The following is a 22,196-nucleotide window of genomic DNA, read 5'->3' as shown; positions in this document are numbered from 1 at the left end:
TCAAAAAGTCTGCTGATAACTGAATTTTACTTACATGTTACATGCTCTTTTTTTAAAAAAAAATAACGTTGCTTTTTTTTCTTAAAAAAAAAAACCTGGTGTATAAAGCAGAAACTAACACACCATTGTAAAGCAATTATACTACAATAAAGATGTTAAAAAAAAAAGAATCGGTCCCAAAAGGGAAATGTGAAGGCAGTACTATGGAGAAACTTCCTCTACTTAACCACTTGACTCAATTCTAGATCATAAAGACCAAGTTTGACTTTAATTATCTTTCTTTCCAAGTCCCTTTCATTATATCCTCTGTCAGCTTTGGTTTCTTCATTTGTGAAATAAGAATAGTAATGCCCACCTTATAGTTTTGTCAGAGGATTAGACATTAAAATAATTAAATGCACCAGGATACTGTATCTAGCATCTAGTATGTACTCAATAAACCTACTTTCCTCCCCTTGTAAAACAAACAAACAACAAACAAAAAACCTGGTGGCGCAGCAGTTAAGAATCCGCCTGCCAATGCATGGGACACAGGTTCGAGCCCTGGTCTGAGAAGATCCCACATGCCGCGGAGCAACTAAGCCCGTGAGCCACAACTTCTGAGCCCACACACCACAACTACTGAAGCCCACGCACCCTAGAGCCCGTGCTCTGCAACAAGAGAAGCCATTGCAATGAGAAGCCCGCGCACCGCAACAAAGAGTAGCCCCAGCTCGCCGCAACTAGAGAGAGCCCGCGCGCAGCAATGAAGACCCAACACAGCCAAAAAAAAAAAATGTCCCAAGCTTTTCTTTGTTTGTTTCTCCTTTTTCTTTAAGTGCCAGTAATTTTACTAGAGTTCCCCTGGATATTGCTCATTCTGGTCCATGTTCTTAGATAAGTGCTTTGGTTATTTAATATGTAGTTTCAAATCATTTAACTTCAGGAAAGCAGGGAAGTTTCTTGAATTACTGATTTTAGTATTTGTTCTATCCCCTTGTTTTGGTTTTCTTCTTCAGAAACTCCTATTATCCATATAGCAATCTTCATTCCTGTCTTCAATATTTGACACTTTCTCTGAATCTGTTTTTATCTCTTCCTTTCTTTCGTAATTTACAATTTTTCCTGTTTACACATTCTGTTTCTATCAGGCCAGCATTATGTGTTGTGTTTGTTATTGAGTTCCTTCTAGTTTAGTCTTCATTGCTAAATAATTTTTGTTTTACTTTTTTTCTGAGTTTTCCAATTATGATTTATTTCGTTCTTTCATGCTCTCTATCGTATTTTTTTTTAGATATATTAATTTGTTTATTTTTAATTAATTTATTTTTGGCTGCATTGGGTCTTTGTTGCTGCGCAGGCTTTCTCTAGTTGCGACGAGCCGGGGCTACTCTTCATTGCCGTGCGCAGGCTTCTCATTGCGGTGGCTTCTCTTGTTGTGGAGCACGGGCTCTAGGCGCGCAGGCTTCAATAGTTGTGGCACACGGGCTCAGTAGTTGTGGCTCGCGGGCTCTAGAGCGCAGGCTCAGTAGTTGTGGCACACGGGCTTAGTTGCTCCGTGGCATGTGGGATCTTCCTGGACCAGGGCTCGAAACTTCTTAACCACTGTGCCACCAGGGAAGCCCTCTATCGTATTTTTAATCTTTTTTTTAGCTTGTTTTTGAAATTGCAGGTTTCATTTTGATGTTTTCCAATGTGTTTTCATTGTCTGTAGATACGTTATTCTACCTTGATATTTATCTATTACTCAACTGTTTAATCTTATTAAAATATGTTCATTGTGAAACATAACACACAGAGAAAAGTGCATGGAATATAAATGTACAGCTTAACAATTATAAAGCAAACACTATCTTAAGCATCACTCAAGATTAAGAATTAGAACATCTCCTCACTTCCCCCTCCCAGTCAAACCCCCCCCTCACTCCCTTAGAAGCAATAACTATCAGGACTTTTACATGAGCCTCCCCCCCAACTACCCCCCCCTTTTTGTAAAGAGATTTACTATCTAGATAAGCAGCCTTAAACACTATTGTATAGTTTCACCCATTCCTGAGTGTCATTAAATGGAACCATATAAGGTGTACTCTTGTTTCTGACTTCTTCCCACTTGTAAGATTCATCTACTTCATTGCACACAACTATAGTTTGTTTCCACGGCTGTGTAATGTTCCAGTGTAAGAATATACTGCAATTTACTTCCCCATTTTACTGTTGATGGTCATTTGAGTTGTTTCCAGTTGGGAGATAATACATGTAATTCTGGTACATATCTTTTGGTGAACATGCATGTACAGTTGACCCTCTGTATCCAAGAACTCCACATTGTTGAATTCAACCAACCAACCAGGGATTGAAAATATTTGGGAAAAAAATTTGAGAAAGTTCCGAAAAGCAAAACCTGAATTAACAGTATACTTGCAACTATTTACAAAGCATTTACATTGTGTTTAGGTATTACAAGTAATCTAAAGAATATTTAAATTATACAGGAGGATGTATGTAGGTTATATACAGATACTATGCCATTTTATATAAGGGACTTGAGCACCCGTGGATTTTGGTATCCAAGGGGATCCTGGAACCAATCTGAGGTTGGTTCTGAGGTTGGTAAACTGAGGGATGACCATATGCCTATCTACAGAGTACATTCGTAAAACTGTTAGGTTGTCATAGAGCAATTTATATTCAGAGTTACTAGATGGTGCCAAATTATTTTCCAAACTGGTTGTACCAATTACACTCTAATCAGCAGGGTATGATATTTCTCTTTTTCTCCCTCCCTTCCTCCCTCTTTTCCTTTCTTCCATTTACTTATTCATTAACCCACATTTACTGACAATCTGTGGATTAGGCCCTGGGTATCTGTCTTAGTCCATTTGGGCTGCTATAACAACATACCACGGACTGGGTACTGTATAAACAACAGAAACGTATTTCTCACAGTTCTGGAGGCTGGAAGTCCGAGATCAAGGTGTCAACACCTTGATGTGTTCAGAGCCCTCTTCCTGGTTCATAGCCAGTGCCTTCTCTGTGTCCTCACATGGCAGAAGGGCTAAGAAGCACTGCTGGGCCTCTTTCATAAAGGCATTAATCTCATGCACGAATGCTCTGCCCTCATGACCTAATCACTTCCCAAAGGCCCCAATACCATCACTTTGGGCATCAGGACTTCAACATATGAATTTTGGAGGGACACAAACATTCAGACCATAGCAGTATCTAATGGTGAATTAGAAAGAAGTCAAGGTGTGCATCTCCTGGGAGTCCTTTCCCCTCTCTTCCAATTCAGTGAGCGGGTGGATGAGAAACTCCAGCACTATCCTGGTCCTCAAAAGGTCTGAGGCAGGGTCTGGGGAGGAGGATAGCACCCAAATTCTCCCTCCTGTAAAGCCATGTGGCAGAGCCTCTGAGTGCGCTCACTAGCCCCTATTGCGGAAAGGGCCTCTCCCCTCATCCTGAGGGAGGCTTAATCAAGCCTGCTCTCCCAGCAGCCGGCCAGTTAAACATGTGACCACAATGGGAGCAGCCACTAGGTGCCATCCTGTTCCTAGAGGCTTGGGGTACTTTGCTTTGTTTGTTTTGTTTGAGGTAAAATTTACACAAAACTCATAATTTTAACAATTTTAAAGTGTATAATTCAGTGGCTTTTAGTACAGTGTTGTGCAACTATCACCGCTATCTAATTCCAGAACATTTCCCTTACCCCAAACATAAACCCACACCCATCAAACAATCATTCCCCATTCCCTCTTCCCCCCAGCCCCTGGCAACCACTAATCTGCTTTCTGTCTCTATGGATTTGCCTCTTCTGGACATGACATAAATGGAATCATACAAAAATGTGACCTTTTGTGTCTGAATTCTTTCACTTAGCATAATGTTTTGAAGGTTTATCCATGTTGTATTATGTATCAGAATTTCACTCCTTTTGATGGCTAAATAACATTCCATTGTGTATATATACCACATTTTGTTTTTCTATTCATCAGTTGATAGACATTAGGGTTGCTGCCATTTCTTTGTCCATTATGAATATTGATGCTGCTATGAACATTTGTATATAAGTTTTTGTTTGAACATAGGTTTTCATTTCTCTCGGGTATATACCTAGAAATGGAGTTGCTGGGTCATAGGGTAATTCTATGTTCAACATAGAATTAAGAATTTTAAGAAACTGCCAAATTTTTTCCCACTATAGCTGCACCATTTTACATTCCCACTAGCAATATATGAGGGTTTCAATTTCTCTACATCCTTGCCAACACTGTTATTTTCCATTTTTTTAATAGCCATCCTAGTAGGTGTGAAGTGATATCTCACTGTTGTTTTTTTTTTAATTGAAGTGTAGTTGATTTACAATATTGTGTTAATTTCAGGTATTCAGGGGTTTTTTTGCATATTATATTCCATTATAAGTTATTAGAAGATATTGGGTATAATTCCCGGTGCTACACAGTAAATCCTTGTTGCTTATCTATTTTATGGATAGTAGTTTGTATCTATTAATCCCATACTCCTAATTTTTCCCTTCCCCCTCTCCCCTTTGGTAACCATATGTTTGTTTTCTATGTCTGTGAGTCTGTTTCTGTTTTGTATATAGATTCATCTGTATTACTTTTTTTTAGATTCCACATATAAGTGATATCATACAGTATTTATCTTCCTCTGACTTATTTCACTAAGCATAATATTCTCTAGGTCCATCCACGTTGCTACAAATGGCAATATTTCATATTTTATGGCTGAGTAATATTGCATTGTGTATACACACACACACACACACACACACACACACAATCTCCTTAAGCCAATCATTCAATTGCAGCTTTGATTTGCATTTCCCTAATGACTAATGATGTTGAACATCTTTCCATCGACTTACTGCCCATTTTTATATCTTCTTTGAAGAAATGTCTATTCAAGTCCTTGTTGATTTTTTAACTGGATTGTCTTTTTGTTGTTGAGTTGTGAGAGTTCTTTACATATTCTGGATACCATACCTTTATTAGATAAGTGATTTGTAAATATCTGCTCCCATTCTGTGTGTTGTCTTTTTACTTTCTTGATAGTATCCTTTGATGCACAAAAGTTTTGAATTTAATGAAGTCCAATTCATCTAATTTTTTCTTCTTTTGCATGTGCTTTTGGTGTCATCTCTAAGAATCTATTGCCAAATCCAATGTACGAAGATTTACTCCTATGTTTCCTTCTAAGAGTTTTATGGTTTTAGCTCTTACATTTAGGTCTTTAACCCAGTTTGAATTAGTTTTCACATATGACGTGAGGTAGAGGTCCAACTTCATCCTTTTGCATGTGCATCTAGTTGCTCCAATACCATTCACTGAAAAGACTATTCTTTCCCCTGTTTAATGGTCTTGCCACCCAGGTCAAACATCAATTGGCCACTGGGACTTCCCTGGTGGTCCAGTGGTTAAGAATCTGTGCTTCCACTGCAGGGGGGCACGGGTTGGATCCCTGGTTGGGGAACTAAGATCCTACATGCTCTGTGGTATGGCCAAAAATAAAATAAAATAAACCTTTAAAAAATAAATCAACTGACCATAGGTTTATTTCTGGATGCTCTATTCTGTTCCATTGATCTATATATCTATCTTTATGCCAGTACCACTGTTTTGATTACTGTAGTTTTGTAAGTAAGTTTTAAATTAGAGAAGTGTGAGTCCTCCAATTTTGTTCTTTTTCAAGATTGTTTGGCAATTTGGGGTCCCTTGCAATTCCATATGCATTTTAGGTTCAGCTTGGCCATTTATGCAAAAAATAGGCAGCTGCCATTTTGATAAGACTGCACTGAATCTGTAGATCACTTTGGGGGAGTATTGTCATTTTTATACAGCATTTTGGCTATTGCATTTCTATATATATTTTAGAACCAGCTTATCAATTTCTACAGAATTGCCAACTTCCATCCACTTTCACTGCCCATGGTCTTCTTCCTTAAAAGCTTTCCTACATTTGTTATATAGGACAGCCACAAACTCTCTCATATATTAAACAACTGGAAAGGTTAACACTTCCTTCTACATTAGAAAATTTCCTTCTTAGAAGAGCAAGCTGAAATCACAATGAATGTAATTTCTCTCACCTTTCAAGGAAAAATAGTTCACAATATATAAATTTATAAATTCATGAAAATAATAATCTTCCTATTCACAAGATAAAGAAATTGTCTTACCTGTATAGCAAAAGTACCAACTCCGCCTGAAGCACCCAAGATTAAAACACTGCAATGCAAAAAAACCATAACTAATGAAAATATTAAGCCAACATAACTGGATAAACAAACAAGACATTTTCAACATGTAACTGGCTCAAAGATAATCCCCAAAGCAAACAAAATCATTCAGCTTCCCAAGATTCTACTACACAAGGATTTTTTAGGTTCACCAAGAACCTATAAGTGCTTAAAGTTAGACATACTATGAACTCTTTGCCAAGAATACAATATACCAAAAATACCAATGATTTGTATTTTTTAAAGTAGCTCAGATGCTTCTTGGTAACATCTGTCTTACAATTTTTCTAGGCTTAAATTACCATAGCTTTCTCTATAAGAGGGAGCTTTGGGATCCTTTTTAGTGTGTTACAGTATATTCAGTTGCTCTCTAAGAAAAATCACATTCCTGACCACATTCTTGCCAAAGTGGAATAAACGTCTTTTGTTCAGGCACGTCCCATCATGCTCACCAGCTTTCATAAATGGAAACCAATCTTATCTCAATTTGGCTTCTTGTTAAGCATATGAATCTGTTCTATCAGCACAAACATGCTTGTGCTCCAGGTTTTTACCATGTTTCCTTACTGTATGTAGTCTTCCTGCCACTCTAGACCAAGGATGTGCAGCTTGGAGTTTGTGGATGAGTGCTGGTGAGAGCTGTGAGGGTGTGAACCCTGTGAAATTGTGAACTGACTGAAATAACATGCAAAGTTTGGTGAGATCATGCATATGTGCATTGGGAAGAAGAAGGATCCAGACTTATCATCAATTTCCCAAAGAAGGCATGATTCAAAAGAAAATCACTAGTCAAGAATCTCTGCTTTACATATTCTCACACTTTATTCTGAATTAAGCTAGAGCTCCAGTGAACTGCCTTCCCCAGGCTGCACAGATTCAGGTCCTCAGAAAATTGTTTGTACTGAACTGCACTTTGGTGTTCTGTTACCAGTCTAGGCTGAGAGACATTATAAAAAGTGTCCGTTTGATGTTGGACACTACATTAGCTAAGGAGATACTGTTGAGAGAATTCTTCCTGAGAATTCGCTTTATGAGTGCCCACAGGAAAAAAACATTTTTCTGAAGACTAAGTTGGTGGCAGTAGCTATGCTTCTATTTATCTGTCACTGCAAATTGTGTAACTGCAGGTTGTGGGTCCCTCTTTGACTTGGCTGCTGGAAAGTGCAGGGAATTTTGCCACCTATCTCAATCAGGTACACCTGGAACATACATTCTGTCTACAATCTTAACTCTAGTTTCATTTTATTTTTTTTTCCCTCTTACCCAAATCACAGAAGGCTGGTTGTCACCCTTTAGATCTTAGAAGTTATTAGTAATATTTGTAAGCCAGCTATTCCCTTTGAAATTACCACCAAATTACCATCAAATGTAATTAAGACAAGTCTTTTTGAAAATGATGTTCCTTTTAGAAGAGTTACTTTTAATTTCATGGAATTATAAATTGTGAAGAATAAAAGAAATTTTAAAGATCAACTCCTCCAAAATCCTTCAATTCACACATTTAATAGCTTTAATGCTTCCTAAATGGGGGCACGGTGGGGGAGAGGAGAAGCACTAAGACTGCTTCACAGATACATCCCAAAATTAGTTCATCCATGGGATATTTCACCCTCTTATTTTGGCACATTCTTATAGAAATGTAACTAGTCAAACTCTCATTTAAGTTCTTGACAATCTAATCTTTTTTGCAACTCCGATTTCCCCTATTTCTGGAACAGAACTCTCCACCTGAGCCTCCCCAGTCCCCTCACTCGGAACCCCAAGTCCCATGCATGCTGGCCCATGCCTCAGGCTCTCAAACGCCTTTCACTGCCTGCTGAGGTCTCCCTTCCCTCAAAGGCTCAAATCCCAGTTTGCCTGCACAATACCCTAGACATAGCCCTGAGCCTGACATCCATGCCCGCATTTGGCATTGGACACATTGTTAACTTTCATTCACATGCTTGCTGCCCAGGCCATTCTGCAAGACTCTGAGGACAGAGACCTCATGTTACGTCCAGCACCAGCCATACTACCCTGGGTGTAGCAGATGCCTGATCAATGTTGCTTGGCTTTAAAAATCATCTAGGGACTTCCCTGGTGGCGCAGCGGTTAAGAATCCCCCTGCCAATGCAGGGGACACGGGTTCGATCCCTGGTCCGGGAAGATCCCACATGCCACAGAGCAACTAAGCCCATGCACCACAACTACTGAGCCTGCGCTCTAGAGCCCGCAAGCCACAATTACGGAGCCCGAGCGCTGCAACTACTGAAGCCCATGTGCCTAGAGCCCGTGCTCCACAACAAAGAGAAGCCACTGCAATGAGAAGCCCGCGCACCGCAACAAAGAGTAGCCCCCGATCGCCGCAACTAGAGAAAGCCCGCGCGCAGCAATGAAGACCCAACGCAGCCAAAAAAAAAATTAACTAAATAAATAAAAATAATCTAAATCAGCATTATATCCTACAATTCACAACAATTGCTACTACCCCAAATGAGGGAATCACCTGGCTATTTGAAAGACTGCATTAAAATTTCTTCCAATAAAGAAAAGCTTGAAATGAATTTCTAATTCTCACCCTGAGAATTAAGAGGATACCAAATACAATGGCTGCTTAAGGATCCAATAGCCAGACACATCTCCAACTCATTATTGTCAGTTCATAGCTTCCCCGTAACTCTTGATTCAAAGCAGTCTCACTCCTCCATATGAAAAAGCAAAAATGTGTTTCTTAGCAGCGCTTGGTGGAAGAGGGAGTGGTTCTGCATTAGCAGCTTCAGTTCCTGATGGTGCCACTTGACGGCGCCCGCGAGTGCAAAACAGGCAAGGAGCAAGCCCAAAGAAGCGCTACAGACAGCAGGTCAGTTTGTGAAGCAGCCCTGGGGGCACACCATTCATTCTCCGGTCATGCAAACTCCATGTTTTGTGCAGGTTCAATCAGGGCCTGTACTTTTCTTTAAACAAAGAAAGTCCCCAAAACGGACAGCAGGCAAATATATTTTTCAAGCCAGCAATAAGTCAGCTGGTCCTCCATGGTTTGAAGCCCTATGGCTGAAGGAACTATTCCTGTACTCTTCAAAGCACTTTCAATACAAAGGGAAAATACTGCTGTTGCTTAACCCCTGTGGCCCTTCACTTCAGTGCTATATAGTGGGAATACTTTCTACCCAGCTTGCTATAATGGTCGTGAAATATATTCAAACTTCACCGAAGTAGTAGCCTATTTGTAGAGTGAAGAAAGGTGTACTGCTGTATCTTCTACGTATTGCTTATTGGTTTATAAAGAGTAAGGGCCCAGGAAATACTCTCTTTACAAAAAGCACTATAATTCAAAATTGCCAAGAATTTTAGTCACATTCTTCTCTTACTTCCTAAGTCCACACACAAAGCTTCTTTGGCAGTCAGTGGGAACTGCATTGTAGCTGATGTAAAAATATGAGAGAGGGCTTTCCTGGTGGTGCAGTGGTTAAGAATCTACTTGCCAATGCAGCGGACATGGGTTCGAGCCCTGGTCCGGGAAGATCCCACGTGCTGCAGAGCAACTAGTTTCCTTTCCATGACTGAGTCACTTTGTATTTAGCATCTGGGCACCTAAGTCCTCTACAATCACATTTTTCAGTATCACAATCTTACGAGACAAGGCATCAACACCCTAATTGCCTTACACATAAAAAATATATGAAACATACTACAAAACAGCAGGCGATCCAGAAGTAGGGAATTGCCTTTCAAATTCCTACATTCTGGCTAAGCCCCAGAAATCTCTGAATGCCAGGGCCAGATATCTAGAGACCTGGGATCTAGTCCCAACTCTCTCATTAACTGAATCTCTAGGCCTCATATTCATCAGCTATGAAATGATAAACACAGAGGTGTACTCTAGGTGTTAGTGAATGCGAATTGGCATTTTCAATCTAATTTAAGCTTATATTTAGTTTCTCCACCTTTCTAACGTAGAAGTATATGACCTTCACGATTCCCCCCAGACCACATACTTGTAATGGGAAAAAAAAAGTCACAAGAGTAGAGTGCCCTTCATTAAGTCCTAATGGCTCCAAAACAAAGCTGATTTAAATACGGCTAAATCTTCCATCAGTAGAAATAAATGGTCTTTAAAAGATAAGGATGATGCTGAAAATGTATAAACTCATCTTTTTTAGTTTCACACACTACTTTTAAATCTAGAGGAAAAATGGGTGAAAGATAGCAAAGCATATCATAATATGCTAAATTTATTCCCTTAAGTGAGAAACTTAATCTGAATAAGGGGAATAGAATTACAAAATAAATCAACCAAACATGACTAAGACAGCCTGGGTTTGTGTGTCCCCTTCTTCTACTCCTCCATAATTCATGCAGACATTCCCCGATTTACAGAAGAGTTCATGTGTAAATTAGTTGTTCGGAACTTTAAACACATTTTCCCATGAAAACAAAGCTATTTATACATCTTGGCAAGATGCCCAGGGTAGCCCTTTAAAAAGGCTTAGTTAACCCATAATGGACCAAGAACCTCATACACAGTATAACGATGGTTCTGGGGGACATGTTCTCAGAATTTCAACCTGGGGTACTGGTAACACATCTCCCCAAATGGGACAGGCAGTGGGAACCATCCCAAGACACTGGTTCCTTCCATCTGGTGCAAAACAGAGGAAGGAAGACAGAGGGAAGGCTCATTTATGATGGCAACACGAGAATGGATGAGAGAAGTAGCATGGTCAGGGGAGGTTTACCATGGAAGTGACAGGATTCAGGAAGTGCCACCCAAACATACAGCACCTTAGCAGACTGAATATTTTAAGCTGAAGGAATTCGAGGAACAGTATGTGAGGGAAGGACTCTCTGATCTTCTCCCATGAAGCTGGTCATAAGACCCTCGTGTGAGAGGTGTGTGCCCTATACCTGGAGGAAAAGAGCACCTTATCTCCAAGATGGGACACAGTGAGGACTCAGAACAGGCCTTGCTAAGTTTTCTCAGTGTACTACGCTTGGCGCATATGTTTGTCCTATCACGTTTTTTTTCACGACTCTCCACTCTTCATCAAAGCTGGCGTAAAAATGTTCGGGTTTAAAGATGGAAACAGGGACTTCCCTGGCGGTCCAGTGGTTAAGACTCTGTGCGTCCAGTGCAGGGGGCACGGGTTCGATCCCTGGTTGGAGAAGTAGGATCCTACATGCCGCGCAGCCAAAAAATTAAAAAAAAAAGGAAACAGACTTACAGATACAGAGAGCAAGTAGGTGGTTGCCAGAAGGGAAGTAGACTTGGGCAAAATAGGTGAAGGGGATTAAGAGATAAAAACTTACAGTGATAAAATAAGTAAGTCATGGGGAAGTAATATACAGCATAAAGAATACAGTCGATAATACTGTAATAATTTTGTATGGTGAAAGATGGTTACTGGACTTGTGGTGACCGTTTTGTAATACATTTGATTGTCGGATCATGTGTCGTACACCTGAAACTAACATAATACTGTATGTCAACTGTACTTCAATTAAAAAAAAAAAATGCTCAGGTTTAACCACTTCTTTGGGTCTTCATTTCCTTATAAAGGCTCCCATGTTGCATAAAACTTACAAACAAATAAATGTGTATGCTTTTCTCTGTTAATTTATCTGCCTTTTGTTACGGGGGCCCCAGCCAAGACTTAAAAGAGCAGAGGAAAGAGATATTTTTCCTCCCCTACAGAGCCAGTGAAGCTTAAGCTTCAGTCCCTCCCATTTACACAAGGCCTGGAGAAGAGCCCCAGAAATGTATGTGAATGGACATGTAAGCAGATAGGGTAGGGGATCCCCAGAGAAAGCGAACCAGGCCGGGCTTTCTTGACCGAAGAGAAGCCATTTTTTGGCCTAAACCATTTTGTGATATAAGCCTGGCCACAATGCTTGCCCTTGAACAGGTCTCAGTAATTAACGATCTTAAGGGAACAAAAGAAGCAGAAATAACTCTTATCAGGCAAGAAAAGTAACAGTAGCAAAGATAATATGTCAGTTGTAATGACTCCCAGTTCTGTCAATGATAAAGATCAGCCTGAAGCGCTCAACCACCAGATGAACTGGAACCTAAGGGATGATGATGTTGCACTTTTCTGACCCTTGTGACTTCAATCAACTAAAGGCCAAGCCCCTTCATGAATATTCATGTTCTCTTAGCTTAAAACTTACCCAATTTTGCTGTTTGGAGAGAGACTGCTTTGGGAAAGAGCCCCGGCGTTCTCCTTACTTGCTGCAAGTGATAATATTACAAGTCCTTCCTTCTCCTTATCTTTGGCGTGGCTGTGTCTTTTGGCTTGACACCCACCAAGAGGAGAACCGAGTTTTAGGGTAACAGACATATGCTTTTGTAAAACTTGCAGAAGATATGCTAATGAAGGGTAGAAGAATATGGCACCCCAAAATATACCACTTAGGCATAAGGATTATTCAGAGCTGAAGGCAACTGAGAAGAAGTAGGTGTAAGAAATCTCTGTACTCCCCCTATTTGCCTAAAAGCAGGACAGAAGTTTACAAAGGTGCTTGCTTTACTCTTTACCAAGAAGGACAAAGGTTAATCCCTGGAGATAACTGTAGACCCTTATCAGTGGAGAAGGCACCAATTTAAATTTGCATAACTAACTTTATTCTTGCTTTTCCTGGTAAACTTTCCACAACTGGCCTTCCCTACACTCCTCTATCTTTTGTCTTGAACTAAAGATGGCATTTTGGCCTGAATTCTAAGCTAACTCTTTGAGTTACTCATTTTTCCTGGGTATCTCTCGTGTATACGTGAGGTGCACATGTTAATAAACTTCTGTTTGTTTTTCTCTTGTTTCCCTGTCTTCTGTTACAGAGGTCTCCACAGAGAACTCTGAAGCGTAGACAGAAAATTATCTTTCCTCCCTATTAACCACAATCAGTAAAACTGCTGCCTCTTTCCACTCCTACTTTCCTCTCCATTATACTTCCTCTCTTGTCAGGTGACACTAGATTTGATTTGGAAATACATCTGCTTTGGGCTTAGTGGGAAATACCGATGTGGTTCATAGTAATTTCTGAGTACAGTTAAGTTATTACAGGCTGTCCTGGTTTAAGAATGCCTTCCAGGAATATTCCTATTTCCTACTAAGTCAACACAACAAGGTATCATAACATTTTATTACGATAAGACTGAATATCATGGTACCTAGCATTGGATTATATGAGCAGTGAGAGAGAAGCGAAGTCTGAAATGTACAGAACCAGAAGCTGGTCTGTAGAAAATTCTTCCAATTAAAAGACATGTAAAAACTTACAACACATCACTGATAAAGTTAATTTGTGATTCAGGACCCACAAAATGGAGGCCGCCCCAGTGGCCCAGCCCATGTCACAGCCTGCCTCACTGCCAAGGAAACCTAGCACTAATCACCATCCTCCAACTCAGCTTTAGCTCACCTCACCCTAGAAACTAGGGCCTGCTAGCCTTATAGGGGAATCAGACCTCCTAGCCAATCACGCCTTGTTTCTGTGTTGCCACTTCTAAAGCTGCATAAAACACAGTCTTGCCCAAAATCCCTTGGGAAGAGAGCTCCGCCGCTTGTGGACGGTTTTCCGTTGAATAAAGGATATTAAACTGGTTATTAAATTGTATTATTTTTGTCATTTGACACCACTATAGGGAAGATATCAACAACAAGCTAGTTAATGAAGGTTGTCAATTAAAATGCAAAAGTATTTTGGGCTTATTCACTGCACAAGGAAACGTGAGATGCCCTGGAATCTCGCAACTCGTAAAGAAACTTGGAAGACATTTTTCCAAATCTGACAACAATCCTAAATTTTACATGACATGGACAATAATGAGTTGCACAGCAGAAGGGGAGGGAGCAGGGTTTGGGAACAACACCACATTTTGGCTTATGGAAAATCACAGTTAACTGACAGTAGGAATATAGAGGAAGCGTCAGGGTGGTCGTCGGTAAGTCTTGTTTTGCACAAGTTGAGTTTCAGCTGCAAAGGGGACACCTAACTGGATGGAGCTGAGTAGAGAGGATGGGGTCAGAAATAGGATCTGCAAGTTACCAAAATATAAAAAGAAACTGGGAGCAGATGAGATAACCCTGGGAGACAGGAAAGATGGAGGGAGACAACGGGAAAGCAGGTACAGTTCAAGGGCTGGGGGAAGAAAGGGAGCCTTTAAAAATGATAAGAACTGGTCCAAAAGGCAAGAAGAAAACTAAAGGAGTTTAGTGTCCCTGAAACCACGGAAAAAGTGAGCATGACAAAAGTGGGCAACAGCGCCAGAGACTTCAGAGGTCAAATTGTAAGAACTGAAAAGTATCGTTGGGTTGGCAACTCGGTCAGCTATGACCCCGGTGAGAACACCTGCAGCTGATCGGCAAAGCTGGAAGTGAGGTTACGGTGCACTGCAGAGTGAACGACTCCTACACGTCACAAGATAGTTTTCTAGGTGACAGGGGCAACTATCTGTAAAACACAAATGGCCCGGAAAGAGTTTGCTACTAATTCCTTTAACGGAGCCGTCCCGGAGCTCCCTGGAAAACAGGCCTGGGGTGGAGGCGATTCATGGGCAGCACACAGCCAGCCCAGAGCCAGCGCCTTTCCTCCCAACCCCAGGATTTCTCCAAGCAACTAGGCCACAGGGGTTTCTTTCTCCTTCCCCTTTCCCCTCTCCCCGTACAACCTAGTCAAAGTGCAAATGAAAACCCAAAGTCCCCAGGGGTGGTGGGAGTGGAGAGGGCGGAGGAAGAGGTGGGTTGGGTGGGGGAAGGACAGGCAGGTGAAGGCCGCTGAAAGAAGGAAGCTGTTGTAATTACCGGGATAAGCATATGGGCAGGGGGGATCCAATGTTTTATGTTTGAGCCTGTCTAATTCTATAAACAGAATTAATCAGACACCTAATTTACAATTACATGACAAAGTGTTATTGTCGTAAAGCCTAATCTCAAAAAAGAAAGAGGGAAAAGCATTCCTAAATCCACTTCACTGATTTTCAAGTATACATAATTTAAAAGTGAAATTTATTTTGCGGGGGAGGAATGGTTCAATTTCTAACACTTTCTAATACTTCTGTCAAACAGTGAAGTACAACTTCCCAGCAAGAGATGAATTTCAGGCAGAGCATGACACTACCAATAAATATAACCATCAAATAGAACCCTTTTCCAAAAATATCTGGTGTAACCACTTTTTAAAAAAGTTCTATTCATCTTGAGAACCCTGAGTTATCTATGTGTTCCTACGGAATAAATCATGAAGAAACTATGGATGGGCTGATAACAGGGAAATCATTTTGTTTGACTTTTCTAGTGATACCAAAGCGTGGGCAAAAAAGACACATGATGTCAGTATTAAATTATCCCCTTGGTTAACTGATGCTCAGTTGTTACAGAAATATAATTATAGAACAAAGAAGGAAAAGCAAAACACCATCCAGGCCTTAGAAAGCTTTGTCTTAATTTCAAAAAGCTGTTTGTTACAAAGAAATCCTGTAAATTCTTTCAAGGTGGGTGTTTTTGTCATTGTTAGTTTTAGGTTTTTTTAATTAACTGGCTAGAAAAACACTGTTGGTCCTTGATGACAAACACTGATTTGCTTTGTGCAGACTAAAGACTGCCTTAATGCCAATAGCTAACAGTAAAAGAATAATTATTGCTTAGAGAAGCCAAAATATGCTCCACCAATCACAAAGGATAGTCAAACTGAAAAAAGTTACTTTGGACACCGGAACCTCTGCATTTAAGTTAGTAAAATCCCCCTATAATAGTAATTTCTTCACGTAAAAGTATTTTTACAGTATTTTAAGGTGCTCACATCTCTCATGTGATTCTCACAAATAAGGAGTTGGAGGGACTTCCCTGGTGGTGCAGTGGTTAGGAATCCGCCTGTCAATGCAGGGGACACGGGTTCAAGCCCTGGTCCGGGAAGATCCCACATGCTGTGGAGCAACTAAGCCCGTGTGCCACAACTACCGAGCCTGCGCTCTAGTGCCCGCGAGCCACGACTACTGAAGCCCGCGCGCCTAGAGCCCGTGCTCTGCAACAAGAGAAGCCACCGCAATGAGAAGCCCGCGCACTGCAACGAAGAGCAGCCCCCTCTCGCCGCTACTAGAGAAAGCCTGCACACAGCAACGAAGACCCAACGCAGCCAAAACAAAAAAATTAATTAAAATTTCTAAAAAAAAATAAAAATAAGGAGTTGGAGAGGAAGGCCATTATTACTACCCATGTGTAATAATTTCAGTAAACAAATTTCCTAGAGCACCAAGGGCCAAGCTCTCACTGCCACTCGGAACAAAGGCATCCTCTGAGTCACCACACATGTGGGAATGTGACACAAGTCCATGATGTGAGCCAGTGAGGCTCTTTACAGTGGATTTCATTCCAGTGTGGTTAACAAGTGGCTAAATCAATGAACTGACCCAACTCAATATAACATATAAATCACTTTGATAAGTATAAAACTTTCCACTTCTCAAAGCTCGCCTAACAGCCTACATTGTCCTACACTCAGTACCTTGGTGGAAACAGCAAAGAGACCATAAAAAGCATGCATGTGGTCAGCTGATTAGTTAGTAGCCGTGTAGAGAGAGGAACCCAGGTCTCTACTTCCCCAGCTCCAAGCCATTACTGCTTAAACAGAAGATAACATAGTACCTACAAAGCCAACGATAAACTGGGAAGACAAGAGATAGTTAGATCTGTTTCTAACTCATTTTCTACAGAATACTAAAAAAAGTATGCCTGGAGGGCCTGAACCAGCAAAAGGAATGAGAGCTCTCTATCTGGAGTGGTCATGGGGGCACAGAAAGCTGAATGCTTTTAGGGAAAAACAAAACAAAGCATCAATGTCACTGCAGAGCCTACAATAATAATAAATGTCTAAAAATCCTGAACACGATTTTTGCAAGGTTATTAATTAAGACAAACCATTAGAAAAATCTACATGATCAAACTGATTTAATTTAAACAAAGTGTTGGACCAAAATGGCAACTTCAAGAATGGTAAGGCCCAAAAGCTTAAAAAATAAACAGCGTTGACCTTTAGAATATTTACCTTGAATTCTACGATGAAGGGTAGCACCTCATTAGATGAATAGCCTTTATACTGCTTTCAGAAACACAGCTATTAAGCGTTCACTAAATTCAATGTCTATAATCCAACACATTAAAGGTCAAGTGCAATGTTTCATAACAACAGGAGTACAGAATGACACAGACTTGTTATTTTTCCAGCACAATCTTTAGCAACCAGAAAACAAAATTTGACCGACAGCTCTCTCCTTCATCACCATCACTGAATGGTTCTGAGGAGCTAGTTTTCTCACCAAATAATAAAATCATCCATTTTCTCTATGATGCCAACTTTCTGAAACACAAAGAATACAGTAATTACATTGCTAAGAACAGTAGCCACCATGTACTGAGTGCCTTCTGTGTGCCACAACCTGTGCCACTGATTTTATATGCGTTATCTCATTTCACCCCTAAAACAAAACTCACAAGAGAGAAGTGTCCAAGTGGGCCCCCCAGCTAGAAAGCAGCAGAATCTGAATATGAACTCAAAAACATCTAACACTCACTGTGTTTTTGCAAACTCAGCAAGCACACCTGCAAGTCCTGGAAGCTCCAGAACTGCCTAAAGGAGGCTGAGAGAGCACAGAGCCTAAGAGAACTCAACAATATTCAAACCCTTTATATCTGTTTTTCATAGAAACCTTCAAGTGTGAGAGCAACTCCATCATTCTTTAAAACCTGTAAGGAAGTCATTCTTAACCTTTTTAGGAATCTGATGAAAGCTATGGATCTTCTTCCCAGAGACTGACATACAAAAATTTTGCATCATTTTAGAAGGTTCAGACTCCTAACATCCATCTACGTATTTTTAAAATTCTCAATGGATTGAGCTAAGAATCAACAGAATGAGATTAAGAAAGTACAAACTGGCACAAGAGTTCTTTGGAAATTGTTTTAACTGTTAGCACAACTCTGCTCATGTAAGTGAGCCTAGTTTTAATACTTCTGACAAATCTCCTGCAAAGACGTCACCAAAGGAAAGAAGGGAGTTTTAGATGCCACCACTGATACTCACCGTTTTCCTGTGCAATTCTTATCATTCAGGCCACCAATCTTGTTTATGGCAGACCAGGCTGTGAGGGCCACATATGGCAGAGAGGCAGCTTGAGTATGAGTGAGTGATTTGGGCTTGTGAGAGACCTAGATTTGAAGATAACAGTCAAAAATAAGCAATGACTTGCAAACCTATGAACACAATTAAGTACATCTATCTTCACAGGAATCCAACTATTTTCAGAGATATAACACTCGGCCAGGTTCAGTGGTTATTGCAAACCCTACTCCAAGATTATCCCTAAGGAATTTCTCCAAATGACTCAACCTGCCTCGCAGAGGTTCAGTAAGGTTTTATAGGTTACATTATCAGATACTGCTGCTTAATGCTTCATAAAAAGACCACATTCAACAATACCATTAGTCCTAACTATACCCAGAAATAAACCCAAATAAACCTTGAGCCCTCATAAATACATTCTAATTTGTTTTTGTCATCAGCTGTTTCCTTTACCCCCATTTACTGGAAGGTAATCTTTCCAGACTTTTTCTAATCTTATCTTTTTTCTAATCCTTTTTCCCTTCCTGCCCTCCCTTCTGTAGGCAATTTCCTTAATATTAACCCCCTTCTTTCTAATTAAATTGTTAGGCCTCCTGACTGGATTCGATTAGACCCCTGTTTTGAAAGTTATCTGAAACAGCTTGATACTTCCACGCTTCTGTTTATGATGAATCGGTATGCTCCACTTGGTATATTTGGTTTCAACTATTTATACTGGATAAAACCAAGAAACACAGCAGGGTTTCTAGATCTTGCTCCAAATCCCTGTTCCACAAGACAAAGATAAACGCTTTGGCAGGCAGTGTTATTTAAACGACATCCAATACTTTTTTAGATCTTTTAAAAATTCCTATTCTCTATCTCGGTTCTTTCAAAACTACCCATAAAACTTGAACCTGATCTCAAAAAAAAAAAAAAAGACTCCAATTATTTCAGAGATACTTGTCAGTCTTTGTTTCTACTTTCCAGTGGCATTTCAGCACAGAACTGGTGAGTTACCTCATTCCCACTGACTACAACAAACTCTGAGAGAGTGCCTTGTTTCCAGGGAGGAACTGCAGCCCAGACCTGAAACACACACAACTTCGTTAGAAACAGATCTTTTTAAGCCAAAGCTAAGCATGAGAGTGTTCCCCAATACATACCCCACCCTGTGAAAAAAAGCACAAGTCAGCAATCCAGCAAAAAATAGAGTTATTTTCACATGATATCAATGTATCATTTAGTATGATTCTAGATTTACCAAGTCAAACCACTTTGGAGGTAGATACCAGTAAATCCTGCTGTATTTACTGGCTACTTAGAGTACCAGTAAGAACACAGTCTCTGGGGCCTGAATCCTGGCTCTACCACTTGTTAGTTGTGGGATCTCTTTATAGCTTGATTTCCTCACCTGTAAACTGGGCCTAACTGTACTTACTTCATAGGGATTAAATGAGTTATTTTATGAAAAACAACTAGAACAGTGCTAGCTATTATTATAAGCTGACTTTAATTTCTTGGTATAAAAGTTCAAAGTGACAAGGGACAGGTGATTATATCAACCTTTAGCTATTTTAAAACCATCTAACCCATAAGGTAGACATTGTCATTTAAAGACTTAAAAAGTCCCAATCATATATATCTTAAAGTCTTGCAATTCTTAAGCACTAGATTTAGAAAAGTTCAAGCACAGCAAGCTATTGTGACAGAACTAGAAACAACAGAAAGAAGAACTGAACCAAGAAAATGAGGGCTCCAGCCAAAGCTCAGTATATTTATTGAAAAGAAGAAAAAAAGGTAAATGATACGGAATATATTTCCAAAAGCAGCAGAATTAAATCTGCAAATTTTGAGAAGGAATAGTGCAATGTGATAACTCACCTCATCGCCAGGCTTGAAGTACCTCACATCAAGTCCACACTCCATCACCACACCAGACACATCCCGGCCCAGAGTCAGGGGAAATTCTTCTCCTTTGATTGTAATATGTAAAGGATCACGTTTCATATTTAAAGCTGTAGCTCCATAGCCACCTATAAAATACAATTTATTTGTTTCTTCCAAAAGAATGGGATGATTTTAAAACTACTGCAGGGTTATAGGCCAGGTACAATTCTAGATCTTCAAGATGCAGATTATAAAGTAATCAACCTTATAAATTTTTTACCATCACACAAGAAAGCATAAAAACAATGAGTGTTGCTCCTTTCAAAGAAAATTATTTGGAAAGTCATAATCACTGTTTTTAATTTTTATTTTATACTGGAGTATAGTTGATTAACAATCACTGTTTTTGAAATTCCAATTTTGAAACTGTCTTCAGAACTTTCAGTATTTTCTTTTATAGGTTTTACTTTGTTCTTTGAAGATGGATTCTTTGTTAATTTATTCATTCATGGACTTTTTAAACAACAAAGTCATCTGAAGCCAAGTCCGGTGAAGAAGATAATGTTAAAGTTGTCTGGTTAATAAGCAAATAAATAAGGCATGGGTATAGTATTTGACACTGACACTGGTCTATGAGTACTTGTCCCTGCCTCGCAAAAAAAGTTTCTAGAACATCTCTGGGTTAAGTGCAAGGTTCCCAAATGGAAAAGAACCACTTGGCTGCATCAGTTCTGATATGTTAAATCAGGTTGACTGCTTTATTATACATCATTTTATTTTTAAGAACGTTTACATAAATATCAGCTAAACAGAGCTGAAGACATTCCTCTGATCAGTATTTTTTTGGTTCAAATAAATTGGCTATAATATCTATAATAATCCAAAGTAGTTTACTACACAGCTTCAACATATAAAATGGCTTTTCTAAGACACAAAAGTACTGTTGTCATCTCTTCTGCTCGACATCCTTCTGAGAACATTTCTGCTATGTAAGGCTCTCCAAGATAAGCACCCTGCTTACCTTTCTAGTGCCATGTACCACAATTTATGCTCCAGAATCACTAAACCACTCAGTAAGTCTCCCCTTTTCTCCCACTCATCCTCATTAAATCCTAGGATGAGGAGAAACCAGCAAAGGAGCCCGAGAAGGCTTGGCCAGTGAAAAGGTGTTCAGAAAGCCAAGTGAAGAGGGTCACTTAAAGAAGTCAAATGCTGCTGATGGGGAAGACAGTTTTTCAAATAAGGTCAAAAGCTGCCAATAGGCTTTTAAAAAACAAAACCTCCCAAACAAACAAACAAAACAAAATATTGGATCCAACAACACAGCGGTCTTTCGTGACCTTCATAGGAGCGGTTGCTGTGGCATGGGGTGACAGAGAGAATGGGAGTGAGGAATTGGAGACCATGAGAACATTCAACTCTTTCAAATAGTTTTGCTTACAGAGGAGAGCAGAGAAATGGGGCAGTGGCTGGAGGGGGACCAGTGCGATAGAGGAAGGATTTTTAAGTTTTTTTTTTTTTTTCCTCTTTAAGAATGGAGAAATTAACAGCAAGTTTGTATGCCAATGGGAATGATCCAGTGGAAAGGAAAAGACTGAAGACGCAGGAGAGAACTGCTGAAACAATGCTCCTCCGTGGGTGAGAGGGCATGGGGTCTAGAACCGAGGTGGAGAGCTGGGCTTAGATGAGAGCAATGACAGTTAATCCACGCAGCAGGAGGTAGAGGATACAGGGAGAGAGGCTGACAGGAGGGTAGCTTGCAGAAGTTGTTTTTAATAAAAATCAAGACACATGGAAGAAAGTGTTTGAAAGTTGGGAAAGTCCCAGAAAATCTAAGCTGATGGCCACCATGCCAATATTACATACTTGCCAGCTGGCTGGTTACGAGTGCATTCTATCAGGGGAAAAAAAAAACTTCACATGTAATACTCACAAAAGTCACATTTTACTTTCCTGTCTTACATTCCTTTTCCACTCTCAAACACAATTAAACAATTATTCA

The 22,196-nt window shown here is 40.0% G+C and overlaps 1 protein-coding gene across 2 annotated transcripts in view; it reads right to left on the bottom strand.

Annotated features, from left to right (window-relative positions):
* RTN4IP1 (reticulon 4 interacting protein 1) overlaps positions 1-22,196 on the bottom strand; it is a 106,584-nt gene that overhangs the window by 20,912 nt on the left and 63,476 nt on the right. For both annotated transcript variants that reach the window (XM_061207696.1, XM_061207695.1), the window contains exons 2-5: positions 20,189-20,340; positions 19,325-19,393; positions 18,287-18,411; positions 6,176-6,224 (exon numbers count right to left, since the gene is read on the bottom strand). In XM_061207696.1, the coding sequence (XP_061063679.1) occupies positions 6,176-6,224; positions 18,287-18,411; positions 19,325-19,393; positions 20,189-20,314 (369 nt within the window). In that variant the 5' untranslated portion in view covers positions 20,315-20,340. The remainder of the gene's footprint in view (positions 1-6,175; positions 6,225-18,286; positions 18,412-19,324; positions 19,394-20,188; positions 20,341-22,196) is intronic.

The sequence above is a fragment of the Eubalaena glacialis genome, chromosome 12 (genome assembly GCF_028564815.1).
Source record: "Eubalaena glacialis isolate mEubGla1 chromosome 12, mEubGla1.1.hap2.+ XY, whole genome shotgun sequence".
NCBI classification, from domain to species: domain Eukaryota; kingdom Metazoa; phylum Chordata; class Mammalia; order Artiodactyla; family Balaenidae; genus Eubalaena; species Eubalaena glacialis.
Note: the sequence above shows the minus strand (reverse complement) of the source record. Positions and strands in the feature narration are given on the sequence as shown.